Below are 16818 nucleotides of genomic sequence, written 5' to 3'. Positions count from 1 at the left end.
CTGGAAAAAAAAATCAGCATAGATTGCATGGCAACATTGTCTTTTAAATAAGATGATTTATGACAAAAAAACAGAAAGCATGAGAAAATGGGGAAGAGGAGAAGACAACCATGATGCGGATCTACTCAAACCAGCATCAATAAGTTTTAAGATTTAAAAAAAAAAAAAAAAATTCTTTATCCACGATAAATCAATAGAGCTTAGAACAGAATGATACCTGCCCATGTTAATCCCAAGATACGTCTCCAACCTGTCTCCAAATTGCAACAACTGAAGTCTACAGAGACGAAAATCCCAAATTTGACTACCTTCATTATCTTCTTCAGAGAATTTATACTGGCTAGTTAGGCGCAGCCCATGTGCAAGTAAAGCCTTCACAGCATCTTCTGTTGGTCCAATTTTATCCACACATTCAGAAATTACAAATGCTTGATCCTTAATCTTTGACAAGAACATATTTATTTCATCTATTCCTTGCCTAGAATACAACCACTGTGATTTAAAGATTTCATCTGTATCCAATCCATGAATATTAGCAAAGTCCATAGCCCTTTTATACTTGTGGTTGCTAATTAAAATATTATACATATCAGGAACAGATCTCTCTGACAATGATATCAAGCTCCAGCGCAATATAGAAATGTCAAACTGATTAAATCTGTCTTCAGCAACCGGCTCTATGTGATTTGAGTCGATCGTTCCTCCGTCAAAATTAGATGTGTTTAATCTCTCGTCAAGCGATTTACTCTCTAAAAGAAAAACATGACCTTTAAGCTTCTCTACTCTCTCTAAAACAAGCACTGAATGTACAGGATCACTGTCTTGAACTTTCAAGCCACTATGGATGTCAATCATGGTGACAATTCCATCCTTTCTTGCAAGTGTAAGTATATGATCAGACCACCAAGTAAAATCCACAACATCTCTAAACAATTTCTCTCTGTTTAATGAATTATCAGTCACTTGAGAATCCAATCTTTCTCCACAAAAAGCCTTTGACAGTGAAGAGCTAGCATTATCCATCTTAAAAATGTGCAAGCATCCAGTAATATCTGAGGTAGCAACAAATTTTCCTTGTGGAGAAATTAGCACTTTCGCAAGTACAGGCTTCCCTTCATAGCCTTTTGGTTTGCAATATAAGCCTTCAAACTGAGTAAAGCACAGTTGTTCCAGGTCTAAACTTTTACATCTACGCCAAATAGAAATACAAGACCCTGCAAGAAAAATGAATAACTAATTAAGAAAACTTGAAATATTTGCCATTCTACTAACCTGTTAAAAGCCCCTTTTTCGTTTCCTAAGAGGAATTTATGCTGGATCACAAATACTTGACAAAATTTGATTACATATAAAAGAGTCTTACAGATGAGACCTACCATTGAATATGAGACAAGCAATCATTAGAAAGTCATTTAATAATTCTGATACTTTACCATATAGAACTCTGTACCACTGTCATTGCTTATTCAATTGAAAACTAGTTTACAAAGATTTGTTCAATTAAAAAGTTCCATTCAGAGAACAAAAGGACAATAGATGGTAAGAAACTATACCAGTAGTCCCACTAGAGGTAAGTGAAGTAGTGATAGGACTACTGACAACAACTAACAATGAAAGATCTGGAGAATAGTCAACACAGAAAACATTCTGAGGAAACTGCCTCCTAGAAGTTGATCCACTATTTGATGCACATGCAGAGGAAATAGAGGCACTTGGCTCCTGACTGATCTCAATATTGTGAAGGCATCCATCTGCTGTCAGAACAGTGAAGGTACACCTGAAAACAGGTTTCCAAAAATTAAGCAGGCACTATGATGTTATAGCTCCAGCAGTATTAAAAGGGAGAATGTAGGAAAATAATATATAGATTAAAAGAAACTATAGGAACCCCAAATCTTTAATCATATGTTCAAGATTGATTAAGAACAATCTCTATATTCAGTGGAGTTCATACAGATGCCTCTGAACAAAAAGGAAAGGGAGGTGGAAAGAACACTTACAAGCAAGATGTTTGTACGTCAGTTGCATCTTGTGCAATCAGGCTTATTGTTGGTAAAGAACCTTTTAAATGCTTATTTGTGATTCTTGTTATCTCTTCACCATTTGCTTTAATAAAATAGACTGTGTCGGATCCATTAGCAACTCCAAGTATATCATGAGTTTCTGACCAAGCTCCACAAATAAATGCACCAGGAGTACTACCTAATGTGTGGAACAAAAGTTAGACACAATTTCAAGCAAAAGAGAGGTAAATTGTAAGGAAATCCGTAGAAGCAGCAGAGGAGTACTTTCTATTGTACAAACAATAAGTTTATTTCCAGGTTCATACTTCAGATCAACCATCCATTTTTTTCTTTCACTAGAAACAACATCCATATCAAATGTCTTGCACTAACAAACTTCCATAAATTTAAATTTTTACTCAGATATATCACAGGGCTCACTCTCGCATAAATATTCTCTCCTGTTTTTATCCTGAGTAATTAGACTATTCTTTTATACAATGTTCGCCCAAAATTTCAAATGATATGCAAAATTCTACAACCATAGGACTAAAATACCAAATTTGCCTTCTATGCTATTAATGAGGAGCCTAAAAGGGATGCTAGTTAAAATCTAAACATGTCACAAGGGCATAAACAATTCTAATACATATCCTTTTCAAATCTGTTTGGGGAGGGACCATTGAGCAGCACTTGATAGTTCCCATCAGAAAATATTACAGAATAATGTAATCAATAATATCACATTTTACCAGGAACCATAATATAGTACACTATCAACAATACCAATAAAAATAAAAAGGTTCCGAAATACATTCCTAAAAACTAAATAATCTGCATACTCACAGTGGTCAAACCAAAATCCAACTACGAGGAAAATCTTAAGACATTAAATCATCAAATTTGAATTTAAACAGATTATTGTCTAATTATTTTTCAACAACAAATTCTTATATCCGCTAAGCCTACAAATTCTAACAAATGCTGCAAGCTGGCACCAACATTTCTAAGCTTTTCTCAGATTGATAAAAAAATCTTACTGGTAAAAATGCCACACGGTTCCTTGTAGTCATCATCCTTCTGCAAAATTGTAATCTGATTTCCGGCAGCCACAGCAACGCGTTCACCTCTCGGCGATATAAACAACGATACAAGTCTCTTAATTTCTCTAGGAGAGCGCCGATACTCACTCCATTTCTCTTTAAGTTTACTCACACCTTCAGAACAAAGCAAGAAAACACATCATCAATAACCAAAACAAGTAAAAAGAAACCTAATTAAGCTAATTCAAACCAGTGTAAGTATAAAAAATCAACGAACCTGGAACAGAGAGAAACGATAACACGCCGCGTTTTGAAGCTTCACGCGCCTGAATTGAGTGAATAAGAATTAAGTAAAATTTACAACTCAAATAATAAAATTGAAAATAAAAATTAGCTAAGAGAGATCTAAAGTTGGACCCGTTGATCGGATTGTGACGGGTAACTGGGAGTGTACGGTCCGCTGGCGTGATGACGTGTCTCGTATATTACTTGTGGTACGGCGGTCCGAGTGTCGTCCATTCGATTGCCAGTTTTACAAGTCTCCCGTCAGTTCCAAGATCTTTAACGTACGTTTAAGACTTGTGAAAGAAACTGAGAATATGTTGTTTAACGGAGGTGAAGCATAATTATGGGTCGGGCAAAGAAGCGGTGGGCACGGGTCGGTTTGATCTGAACTGACAGGAAGATAGTGAGATCAATGACTTAAAATAACAAACCAATCATCACAAATTGTATCGGTGTAGTATTACTCTTACAAATTTACCTATAATCAATGAGAAAATTTAGCTGGCAGGCTATCCCAAGTTTCGATTTAAGAAAATGGTTTTGAAAATGTTTTTCATTTTTTTTTTTTTATTTAGAGAAGATGACGTGGCATGATTATGATTAATTAAACACGTAAAATGGGTTAAAATAAAAAGATTAAAACATATATGGGCTGAATCATAAATAATGAAAGTTTTTAAAATTTGCAATTTTACAAAACAAGCCCCACCTATTCACCTTGCTTAATCGAAATTCATTAGGGCAAAAAGCGATTTCTTGAACCAAAGGGAGACAGTGTGATTTTCGATCAAACCTGCAAATTTCCATACCATATTCAATCGTAAACTCAATTTCTTGAACCCTAAACAGAATTCGGTCACAATTTTCGTTGATAAGTCGCGATTTTCGATCGATTTCTTGAACCCTAAACAGAATCTGTGCGATTTCTGGCGATACAGCCCACATTTCCGACCGAAACTACAAATTTTGACACCAAATTCAATCCAAAAGCATGGCTGACACTCACAATGATGAGGAAAACCCAACGCCACTTCGAATCCTAGATTCTGGTGGTGCAAGCAGTTCAATGGCTGCTCTGGTGGATCATTCGATCACTAAAGGTGCTCCACAGGCAGAGGAGACGCCGACGACACAAGAACAGAGGGAAAAATCAGCAAACGGTTCTGAAGACGAGAAGTCAGGCGAGAATTCAGGCCCGGAGGAGGAGTCCGGCGAGAGTTCAGGTCAGGAGGAGTCGTCCGAGGATTCAGGCGACAAGGAGGAGGCTGACGAAGAAAGGGTACGTTATTTTGGGAATATTGCTTGTACTGTCGCTTAAGTGATTAATCTGTTTTACTCATGATCGCACTCATGATCGCTTAAGCGATTGATTTAGTTTACTCTTAGTCGCTTTAAGCGATCTTGTCGAGGCAGAATCACAGATATAATAAGCGATCTTTTGTATCGCTTAAGAGATTCTTTCAGTTTACTCTTGGTCGCTTAAGCGATTTCAGATCACTTAGTCAAGATCTCTTAAGTGATCCGAAATCGCTTAAACGACTACAGTGGTAATTTTTTGTTGCTGATTGATATTTGTTTATTTTGTTTTGGTTTATTTTTGTTCTGACTTTTGTTACATCGATTGTGCAGATTGTGCAGACCGTAAACGTAGAAAATACGAGTGGAGCCTATAAGTGAGAAGGTACCCTACTTCTTGCAAGGGTGACGGTGAGGTCGAGTTGGGATGTTTTTGAAAGAATAAGGACATTTAGATGGAATGAGGCATGGTGAAAGAGATTTCCGTCGCACTTGTTTCGGTCAGTTTTAAAGATCGGAACAATTGGAAAAAGGCATTTTGGGGGCAAGGAGTGCATTACATGTTACTGCACTCAGTAAAATGCAACAAAAAAAAAAAAAAAAAAAAAAAGAAATGTGGTTCGTGTGGACGAAAAGCCCACGGTTTTGGATGGAGGAGTATGCCTTGGTGACGGGTTTAGGCAGGGAAGTGCAGATAAGGCGGAGGCAGACCCAATAAGGTTGAGTCGAGAGCCATAAGGTTTCATAAGAAGTTTGCAGGGGGCAAAGTCTATACAGGACACGTTTTAGAGGAGAGGCTAGAAACAGTTCAGTTTAATGATGGAGAGAAGATAAAAGTGTGCTGCTATTGTTTTTACATTCTACTTATTGGTATTGACTCAACAAAGGCTGTTGAGAAAGATTGGTTGTTGTTTGCAGCGACTTGGAGTTCTTTAATTCTTATCTGTGGGGACGGATTCATTTGAGCGAACCATCAACAGCCTGAAAAAACCAGACATGACGTTTAAAGCATGCCTAATGGGTCAAGAAGGATAAACAATCAGTATAATTGTTTGGCTCACATGAGCAATGTAGGTAAAATATATAGCTTTCTGTTATTTTTTTTAAATATGTGTTTGAATTATAATATGGACTGTTTTTTTACAATGTAGGCTTGTATGTACGAGGTCATCCTATTTTCGCTAAGGGAAGGGGGAAGGAGGGGGGGGGGGGGGGGGGGAGGGGGAGCAACAGTTTGGAGTGCAACAGCAATTTCCTAGGATGTTGCGATGGCATGTCGCGGAGGTGTAACCATTCGGATTATGACCAAATAGAGATGAGATTCAAGCAGCTGGGGTAAGTTTAGGATTAAGCTTTTGAATATGCAGTTGCTTTAAAATGTCGCTTCAATTTGATTGATTTTGTTCTTATTGCTGGGAGTCGTCTGTCCTTTTTTCACCGCTACTAGGGATGAAGCGGAAGAGGATTATGTCACATCTTCAAAGCACTGGAGGATGAAAGGGATGAATGGATAGACCGCCTGATGCGGGACCTAAGAGTGGTCACGCATGTGACGGCAATTGCAGGGCATTGCTTGACAACGTGGTTAATGCCGAGGATTATGAAGCTCCAATGGCGGGAGGCCTGAGGAGAGGAGGAGAAGAGGGAGGAAGAGGTTCGTAGCCTCAGGAAACAGTACAACAAGTACCGCTTGCCGAGACATCAGGTAGGAGAGAATTGTTTGTTGACCTCATAAACGGCATGTTTGAGAGTTTTACAATATTCGTTTATGCAAGGTTGAAAATGGAAGAGTGCATGAAAAGGGTGGAGGAGAAGTGGATAAGCTGGCAGAGAAAGTGGTATAGTGGAGGAGGAAGTTGGTACAATGGAGGAGGAAGTGTGGAGAGAATTAAATGGGTTGAAGTGCAAACTGGCTTGAAAGAGGAGCTAAAAGAGCAAGTTTGTGAAATCGCTCTACATGGTAGTGACACATGTAAGAAGAAGAAATTAAGAAACAAATGGAGGAAGAAACAGAAACGGAGGAGGTTGGTAGAGGAAGTGGGGCGGTGATAATGGAGGAGAGCGAGGTGGGCGGCGAGGAAGCGGGGATGTAAAAATGGAGGAAGGGGGAGGAAGTGGGCAGGCGAAATTGGACTCTAATGTCGATTTATATAGGCCAATAGAGGAAAAGAAAAAAATCTCTATGCCCATTCAATGGATCAGGAAGGAATGCCCATATAAAGTGTAAGCCAGAGGATTATCCCTGAGAATGGTTGAGAAGTTTTGACGATGGGCACGTGGCTTGAGGACGCGGTGAGTTTTTTCGCTTAATTTTCCTTATTTTGCCTAGTTTTCCCTACTTATCTTGTTGTTTTTATTGATGCAGCACATCGATGAGATATGGCACTGAGGCTACGAAGACTACTGATGGTGATCTATTGTTCTTGAATGTGCCTCACCAATGTGGCATTGGTCAAACGTTGTCGGCATATCGCATTTAATTAAAAATGTCGTGCTAGTGGTGCAGCAAAAGAACGAAGCGAAAAAGATTGGCCCTAGTACAGTTGGACTGCATCCTGAGATTTTCATTTTGATGATAGAATTATACAGTATATAGGGGGGATCGACCCAAATATGGCCACGGTTGGCCTTTGTTAAAAGAGTGTACTGCATCACCTCGTCAAACAGATGCACTGGATAGCAGTCGTTGCGCATCTAGAGGAGGATTGTTGAAGATCCTGACTGCAACCAACTATTTGTCGAGACAAGCGTTGGAGGTCGAGTTGGAGCCACTGTCTAGGTTGTTCCCGCGGCTGTTGTGTGACAGCGAGATGTTTGGGCACTTGGGTGATCAAGTACTAACCAGAAAGTGACCAATTAAGCGCTCTACCTACCCAATAAATGAGTCAAGGTAAATTTTGTATAAAACTAACTACATAATACAATTGTTCTATAGTTATTCTAATGTTAATGTCTTCTTCCTATTGTAATGCTGAATGTGGGGCATATGCCCTGAAATTTATTGAGTTCGACATGACCAACACCCCGATGGACGGGTGAATGAGAAACAATGAGAGACTGTCGGGAAGGCTGGGCTGTCGACTGCTTCCATGGGCAGATGGATCCATTTTGAGTGAGCAGAACCCAATAAAAAGGTATGAAGTTGGACTTTGAATTTTGTAGTTTAGTGAGTTGATGTTGATTTGGTTGTGGTGCTGATGCTGCAGGTGTCATGCTTATATGGAGCTTTACCGAAAGACACGAAAGAGTGAACTTCTCACCTCCACTCTGTAAATTTTTTACGTGTTTTTTTTATTAAAAAGTGACATGTCTGCAGGTGTGTGTTGGATAATTTGCAGGTTCTTGGCAAACAATGAGAGGAAACTTCTCAAAGGTTGGTTGGCAAGAGGAGACATCTACAATAAAGGCTACTGGGAAGGCATGGTACCAAACAATGACTCAGAGAGGTCTGTGGTAAACAGAATTCAAAAAATCCAAAGGCTGGTTGACAGGAGGAGGCATCTGCAATAAAGGATTGTGCAAGGTGTTAGTGACATTAAACTCTTTGGCATCACAAAAGTAAATTAAAGGCAGTGTATAAGAAAATCTTGTGTTGTGGCTCTTCTTGCAACAGCCAAAAGCCTTGTGCCTGCAGAATCATTGTAATAATTGGATCTGACATTTGGGAGTTTTTTTTTTTTTTTTTTTGGTCCATATAAATATCTCATTAGCAGTTTGAATTTACTATGTATGGTGTGCTCATTTGCTTACCCAAGTTGGATAATGGTTTTTTAGCGTTTTGTTTCATTTTGTGTATCATTAAAACATGTGATGTACTGGTGTGATTATTTGTCACACAGTTGGGCCTAATGGTTAGATTGTCCATATATTCAATATTTGCCGCATCCCATGCCTATTTTTATTTTTGTGTTTCGATAAACAGGTTACATTGAGTCTTCTATATTTTGATTTGTGATGAACTAGATTGATATAAATTACTTAATTTTTGATACAAATTCTTTTCGGATTGGGAGGGAAATGAGTGATGTTCAAATGTTTCCCAATACAGTCATTTCGAAATTAATTAACTTAAAGAACGGCATGGTACCAAACAATTACGTATATGACCGACCACATATATCTCTTAAAGACCAAGACTTTTCCAGATATGATCGCTTAAGCAAATCAAATCGCTTAAGCGACCAAGAGTCTATTACGAAGCATCGCTTAAGCGATTACCCATCTGGGCAGATGTTCATTTTGCCTTGGCCAAGATGCCTAAGCGACAGAGACTCGTTTAGGAAGAATCGCTTAAGCGATCATAGATCTGGGCAGATTCATTCTGCCTCGGACAAGATCGCTTAAGCGACCAAGAGTCTTTTAAAAAATCGCTTAAGCGATACAAATGGATTGTTTAAGCGATTATAGATCTGGGCAGATTCATTCTGCCTTGACCAGATCGCTTAAGCGATCTCTTAAGCGATACAAATGGATAACTTAAGCGATTTTCGATCTGGGCCTCTGTCGCGGCTAGATCGCTAAGCGATTACGATGCTTAAGCGACCAGGAGTAAAAGCAAAGAATCGCTTAAGCGATACAGATGGATCTATCTCTTAACCGACTGTGTAAATACAGAGGATCGCTTAAGTGATCCTATGTATTTGGATATTATTTTATGTATTCAAAGCATCGGTTTAAGCGATTAACGATTGCTAAACATATGGGTTTACGATCGTTCAGTGGACTATGACCGTTATATATTTATATTAAACATATAGTTCTTTTAGTCAGTATAAAACATGTAAGGTGTAGAATGTTTACGTCTATGCAACATATAGGGTTTACGATTCGTTCAAGGACTATGACCGTATTATATTTATATTAAACATATAGTTCTTTTATGTCAGTATGAAACATTAAGGTTAGAATGTTTACGTCTATGCTAAACATATGGGGTTTACGATTCGTTCAGTGGACTATGACCGTATTATATTCAAAGGTAACCATGGAATCTTAGTGAACATATGTTCTTCTTCTTTGTTCAGATTAACTGAATTAATTTCATTATACGCCTAAAAAAGTTTAAAAATTAACAAAACACCCCCACCCACCCAACTTCCCAGATCTGGCTACCACCGATGGCTACAAACGACCAAAAATGGCGGTAATTCATAGATGTGACAATTTTTGACCAGATCACTATGGATCTGGCCAGAAAAGGCCACATCTGGCCGTCATCGACTTTCAAAGAAATGGCGACACTGACGGTCAACGATGGCCAAATCTTGGGCATCGTTGACCGAAAACGATGACCATATATTTGGCCATCGCAGACGGCCAGATGTGGACTTTTTGTCCGTTGACGGATTTGGCACATCCGTGGTCGATCTGGCTAGAAAAGGCCATATCGATGCCCTATTCGCCTGATGACTGTTAGCATGTAACGCCTTTTCCCGGTAGGATTCTGGCGGTGGTGGCCGGAATCTAGGAAGTTGGGTAGGTGGGGGTGTATTTGTTAAATTTTAAAATTTCGTTAGTCGATTAAGCGATCGTAAAAGGAACTCGTTACACAGGGTCGTTATATCGCTTAAGTGATTCTTTCTTTTTCACATGGTCGATTAAGCGATCGTGGATCGCTTAAGCGATCGTGTGATTGGCAAAATCAAATCTGCCCAGGTGCATGATCGCTTAGCGATCCGAGATATCGCTTAAGCGATTCTTGTCTTTTTGTCTTGGTCGATTAAGCGATCGTGCACCTGGGCATAATCATATCTGTCCAGGTGCACTATCGTTAAGCGATCCGTGATACGTTAAGCGATCCTGTTTGAAAAAACCTTTGTCACTTAAGCGATATAATAGTCGCTTAAGCGATCATGGGCAATATATACTTTTCCAGCTTTTCTCCTGAATTTTTACAAACTAAAATTATCAACACGTATTAATTTCATACTTTTCTCTCAATTTGACAGCCTAATTCCACTAAAATCACAACAAATATTTAACATGTAACAAGAAATATAAAGAATGATTTATAAAGGTAACAATAAAATTTAAAACTTCAATAATGAAAACAATAACTCATCAACGGTTGGCCTTCGCAACTCCCTAAATTTCATCCTTCTTCGAACCTAATTTTCTGGATCTGCATGTGATTACTTCTGGCAACTGCTTCTCTTGTGGCCAGGTTGCTTACAAATTGAGCACTTATTCATCTCGGGGAACCTCAGAGGCTAATGGAATACGCTTAACTCTTTTTTCTCCCTTTACTGTCTCTTGAATGGCGGATGAATGATAATGTCAGCTAACTCTGGCAGCACTACCCACTGCTGTTCTGGAGGCACTGGATATATTGTTTCGAATAAGCTAGCATGTAGTGATCTGCCATATAGAGAGGGAAGCAAAGTTCCATGTAAATTCTTGAACTAAAATCCGGCTTCCGTGGTGTTTCAGTATTGCTAGTGGCATGAGGACAAGGTAAACGTTGAATGTCAAGCACTTTACAGCTGCAGTTTACATAATAAGGTTAACTAGGGCATCCGGACCATAGCCCCGCACAGTGAACTCGAGCATTAAGAGGATAGGCAAACAGTGCATTGATAGTTCATACGTTCTCGCAATAATTTTTAGCTGACGAACAAGGGTATAGTAAAATTATCTGACTCCGTACGACGCTCATGGAACCACCGTGACAATGTCTCTGGATTGCATCAAAAAGTGCAACTATTGGAAACTCTCTTTCTATAACAACTTTGAATTATGGACTCCGCTATATTCATAGTCATGACACAAACCTTCTTCCAGGAAAGTAAGCTCTACTCCATCGCTCAAAACTAACATCATGCTCCAGATACTTAGCAACTCTATCATCCTTGATTTGAATTGCTGGAAGTGCTCCTCGAACCATCAACCCGATAAGCTTTTGTTGTCATGTAGTATGTTGAAAGAGGCCAGCACACTTAACTTTGTTTATGTTCTCACCAAGGTGCCTCATACAAAATTTGTGATGTGCTTGACGGTAAATAGTGGCAATCCCCTTCTTTTTAGAGTTGTGTCTATCGGATATTATGCACAACTCGTCACTTTCAGACACTATCGTATGTAATTGCTGAAAAAACCAAGTCCACGACCGTCATTCTTAGAGTCAACCATACACCATGCAACAGGATATGGTGATTCTCGCTGGCCTGTGCAGTGCCTAGCAACAATGTACCTCCATACTTTCCCGTCAGAAAGCAACCATCAACAGCCAACACCTTTCTCTTGTTTACAAAACCCCTTATAACAGAACCGTAAGCAACAAAAAAATATTAAACATCATATTCCTGTCCCACTTCAAAGCTATCTTACTACCTTGGTTTGTCAATTCAAGCATAACGGTACGCTTCTAATACTGCGTACCCGTTGTGCATGTTGTCTCCCTTTTAGCATTTCCAGTAACTAACATCACATCCCAACTCTGTGCGCACAAGCGCTGAATGTCTTTAGGAGATGGACATTCCCTTCAACGACCGACTTTGACAAATTGTTAATAACATCAGCGGACGCTTGTCGATGCTCACCTAAAATATGTCTCACACACACAAGTGTGCTCACGAGTATATGTGCTAAGAATAAATTTTTCCGACTCCGAACCTTCTACAATAAACCCGCCACTTGCACTTTCGGTCATGGCATGCAACCGTCACAGCTAATGAATTTGACTTTTTGGTGATGAACTCAAAATTATCTCTCATGGCAACAAGTTTTAGCTTCCTCCACAACTTCCTCTTTGTTGTCAAATAAATACCTTGTGGCAACTCCGATCCATCCGTAAAAACATGAGCTGATTCACTATTACCTCCATTGCCCCTCTGAACCTGTATAAAAAACCATAATGTTCTCTTCCTCACAATTACACCTTCTGCATAATCTGTATTTAAAGGAATCTCTACATCTGTGGGAAAATCTATAGGGTCCTCCTCCTCAACATTTTCATCTGCCCCCTCATCACCAACCTCTTCTATAGTGTGCTCCTCACCACCCAATTCACCGTCTACTCTTGATTTTAACTAAAAATCAATGGCCTCGTAGTTCAATTAAAACCAGGCAAATCTCGCCTACTTCCTTGTTATCCCCTTCCTTTGAACCAACTTCCAACGGTTTTTTTTACAAAAGAAACCCTTAAAATCAGCCTCAAACCATTATCGGCCACATCAATCATATATAACTTCACACTTTCACCGACTTTAATATAGAGGGAGGTCCTTAATGTTCAGGAACTTTGCTTAAAACATACTTCACAATTATATCACTACGCGAGCAACTCAAATTACCTCTTCTAATTATTTCATCATAACTTATCAAAACAAACTTTGTGCTCACAACAATTGGTATAACTTCTTTGCTCTTCCCAATCCACTCCAGCTACTTTCTTCCTCCACCCATTACCAAAATATTCAACACCCAAAACAACTTGTCCATGTGTAATAATAGCCAACTACCTGTAATGCAAGAAAAAAAATATTCTTAAATGTTGTACTAAGGGTTCAATATTTAAAAAGAATCTGCACAGTCGCTTATATGGTTTGTTGTATCGCTTAAGCGATCTTATCATTTACTGATCGCTTAAACGATATACTTATACACCAGACTTTTACCAGATCGTTAAGTGATCTTATGCCACATATTTGATCGCTTAAGCGATTTATCTGCTACATACTAGACCTACCAGATCGCTTAAGCAATCCATCATACCCAGAACATTTCAGTCATCTCCACTTACAATCGATCCATCATACCCAGAACAAATTTTCAACAAATTTCACTCCTTTTAACTTGCATTACATCTAACACAACCCAACAACCTAAACAACTAAATCAAAATCATAACCCAAACCCATCATTATTAAATCTTTGTAAATCTAAATATAAAATGTAAAAAGAAGATACACATACTTAGAAGAAATGTCAGGATGAGGAGGAGGGGGATCTTTGGCAGAGAAGATGTTAATGGTGGCAAAAGAAGAAAGTGTTAATGGCGGAGGAACAAGAAGATATAGAGGAATGAGGAAGAAGAAGATGTAGAGGAAGGAGGAAGAAGAAGAAGATGCAGAGGAAGAAGAAGATGTAGACGAAGCTAAGAAGAAACAAAAACCAAGGTAGAGATGCGTTAATGGCGGGAGGAAGAAGAAGGTGTTTGGGTTTGTTTGCAAGAATTTCGGGTTTTTGGGAATATAGTAATTTTTAAAAGATTACATAATACTTCATTAATCCTAATTAAGCACTAATCAAGTTTATTATCCTTAATCAATAATATGGCTATTTAGTTAACACTTTAAAACTTGATAGCCTTTTAATTAAATTCAAACTTCAGATGGCCTTTTAATAAACCGCCCTATAATCAAATGTAGATCACATTACTCCCTCGTGTGTAATCAAACACAGATCTCTTTTTAAGCTCTCAACTATCTTAGGTCGAGTGGTTCGATAGAGATTCTTGGATGTATTACTCAAGAGATCTTGAGTTTGAGTCCCTCTTCGATTACTAATAGAGGGAACCATTATAAGCTCTATCTGATTGGTAATTTCAGAGTTTCGTGGGATTAGTTAAGCTATGCATAAATTGGCTTGTAAGAAAAAAAAAAAAAACTCTAGTCTGTATTAAGTTTTAGGTGAGAAAATAAATAATATGAGGATAATTTATAATATAGTATAAATTTCAATGATATGAGAATTTTTTTATTTCAAAAGCTCATTAAGATTATTATTATTATTATTATTATTATTATTATAATATATATATATATATATATATATTTTAATAAAGGAATACTCATGCGGGTTTTAACCATGGACTATTTTAAACTCATAAAATTGTTTTATTTTGACACATAGGATTTGTGATTGTCATGTGGTTGAATTTTATTAGTGATGATGTAAAGAGATATTAATTGCTGCATTGGTATTCCAAATCCGAAAGTAAAAGCATACTTATTTGAGTGACATGTAAGACATTTTTTTTTTTGTTAGCTCTAAAATTGTTTTATTTTGGAGCTCTATAATTGCTCTCTCTTGCCACGTTGGATGTATGGTTTAATGAGATATTTTTAGCTCTAAGATTCATGAATACCCATGCTGCTTGTTCGCCATGAATACCTATGTGGGTTGTTCGCCATGTGGCACATTTTGGAAGCTCTAAAATTGCTCAATTTTGACACATTAGATTGACAAGCCAATCAAATTGCTTTATCTTGACACGTTGGATTGATATTTATTGCTTTATCTATAATGATTAGTTAATTAAAAAATAGAATATGTATTAATAATTAATAATAATAATAATGCAGGTATATTGCATTAGCATTCTAAAAGTCTAACCATACTAACACATTGGATTTATGATTGCGATTAAATTTTATTAATGATGATGTAGACAATATTAATTACTGCATTGGTATTCCAAAGTCTAAATAAATAGACATAAATATTGAATTAAATATGTACATTGCATTCGTTGTATTAATAATTAATAATAATACTAATTATATAGGTGCATTGCATTGACATTCTAAAGGTCTAACCAGAATGGCACCTTAGATTTGTGATTGTCATGTGGTTGAATTTTATTGGTGATGATGTAGACAATATTAATTGCTACATTGGTATTCCAAAGTCTAAATAAATAGACATAAAGATTGGATTAGATAGGTGCATTGCATTGGTAATAAAAGCATACATGTTTATTAATAATTATATAGGTGCCTTGTATTGACATTGCAAACATTTCTTCATATTCAATTCGTATTTAATTGTATTGGCATTCGAAAGGTCTAAATAAGAGGTTATAAAAAGAGTGTATGTTCAGTTGTGTATTATCGCAATATCTTAGTTGGTGTCAATAATACGTCTGGTCTTTTGTTAATTGTTTATAGGTCATGTTAATTTGTGTCAATAATACGTCTGTTCTTCATGATTTTGTTAATTGATGATTTTTTTATTTATTGTTATTTACAGGTCAAAGATTCATGAATTGACATGGAATAAAGGAAGGATGTTTGATTGACATTGTCAAATGAGTTGTTATTTTGATTTGTTCTTCTGAACTATAAATATATCTTCTAACTATTTTAATACAAAATTGTAAGTATATCTCTTAACTTTTTTAATGGTTATTATTTAGTTGAATGATTGTTTTTGTTTGGTCAATATATTTGAATGATTAATTGTGTTAGTCCTGCCGAACAGTAAGTGTATTCCTTAATAATTTTAATATAAAGATTAATTAATTTTTGTTGATCTCATTTTCAGGTAACAGTTGTTATACAAATGAATAATTGTTCCTTAACAATCTTAACATAAAGATCGATTAAATTTTGTTATGTTTGTTTTCAATAAAATGTTCATGTACTTTACTAAGATCAAATCGAGGATGATCCTATTGTCAGCTGAACTATGAATATGTGTCATATCTATATTAGTAGAAACAGTTCATTTGTGTTGAATATGTTTTCTGTGAAAACATTCGTGTATTTTAATTTATTATATGAATGATTAATTGTTTATGTCCTGCTGATGTGCGAGTACATATGTTAAATGAATTAATTTTGGTTGATTCTGTTTTCCAATTAATAGGTGTTATTTGAAATATTTCTTATTAGTCCTAATATGATAATCCCTTAAATTTGGGTCAAGTAAACCATTCATTTTATCACTACAAGTATTTCAGTTTCCACTGAACAATCAGTAGTAAATTGATCATAACTTGCTCAATAAAAATCCAATTAATGGGAGAATTCAATCTTTAGAAATTAGGCAGACAATGCTTTAATTTGATATATTATACGCTTAATTTGGATAACTGTAGCCCCACTACTGAACCATTCCTTTCATCATCATACACATTTCAGTTTCCACTGAACAGTCAATAGTAAATTGACCATAACTTGCCCAATAAAAATTCAATTGATGAGAGATTTGTATCTTTAGAAACTAGACATACAAATCTTTAATTTGGTATATTATACACTTAATTTGGATAACTGTAGCCCCACTGTCAAACCATTCCTTTTATTATCACACATATTTTGGTTTTCCCTGTTTCTCGATTTTCATTGAATAATCAATAGTAAATTAGCAATAACTTACTCAATACAAAACCAATTAATGAGCGGTTTGAATATTTGAAAACTAGATAGATAGGGATTTAATTTGATATATTACACGCTTAATTTGAA

General features: G+C 36.9%; 1 protein-coding gene across 1 annotated transcript; it reads right to left on the bottom strand.

Moving 5' to 3' along the window:
* Nucleotides 1-217: 217 nt before the first annotated feature.
* On the bottom strand, nt 218-3801 carry LOC116121601 (MAG2-interacting protein 2-like; the record flags this gene model as incomplete). The annotated part of the gene is made up of 6 exons (XM_031407543.1): nt 3464-3801; nt 3324-3372; nt 3044-3220; nt 2001-2202; nt 1554-1777; nt 218-1214 (listed from the first exon to the last, which is right to left on the bottom strand). Coding segments are annotated over exons 1-6 (1751 nt in total), but the record flags the coding sequence as incomplete, so codon positions are not given.
* Nucleotides 3802-16818: the final 13017 nt, after the last annotated feature.

This window comes from Pistacia vera, unplaced genomic scaffold, assembly GCF_008641045.1.
Source record: "Pistacia vera cultivar Batoury unplaced genomic scaffold, PisVer_v2 Contig998, whole genome shotgun sequence".
Taxonomy (NCBI): Eukaryota; Viridiplantae; Streptophyta; class Magnoliopsida; order Sapindales; family Anacardiaceae; genus Pistacia; species Pistacia vera.
Note: the sequence above shows the minus strand (reverse complement) of the source record. Positions and strands in the feature narration are given on the sequence as shown.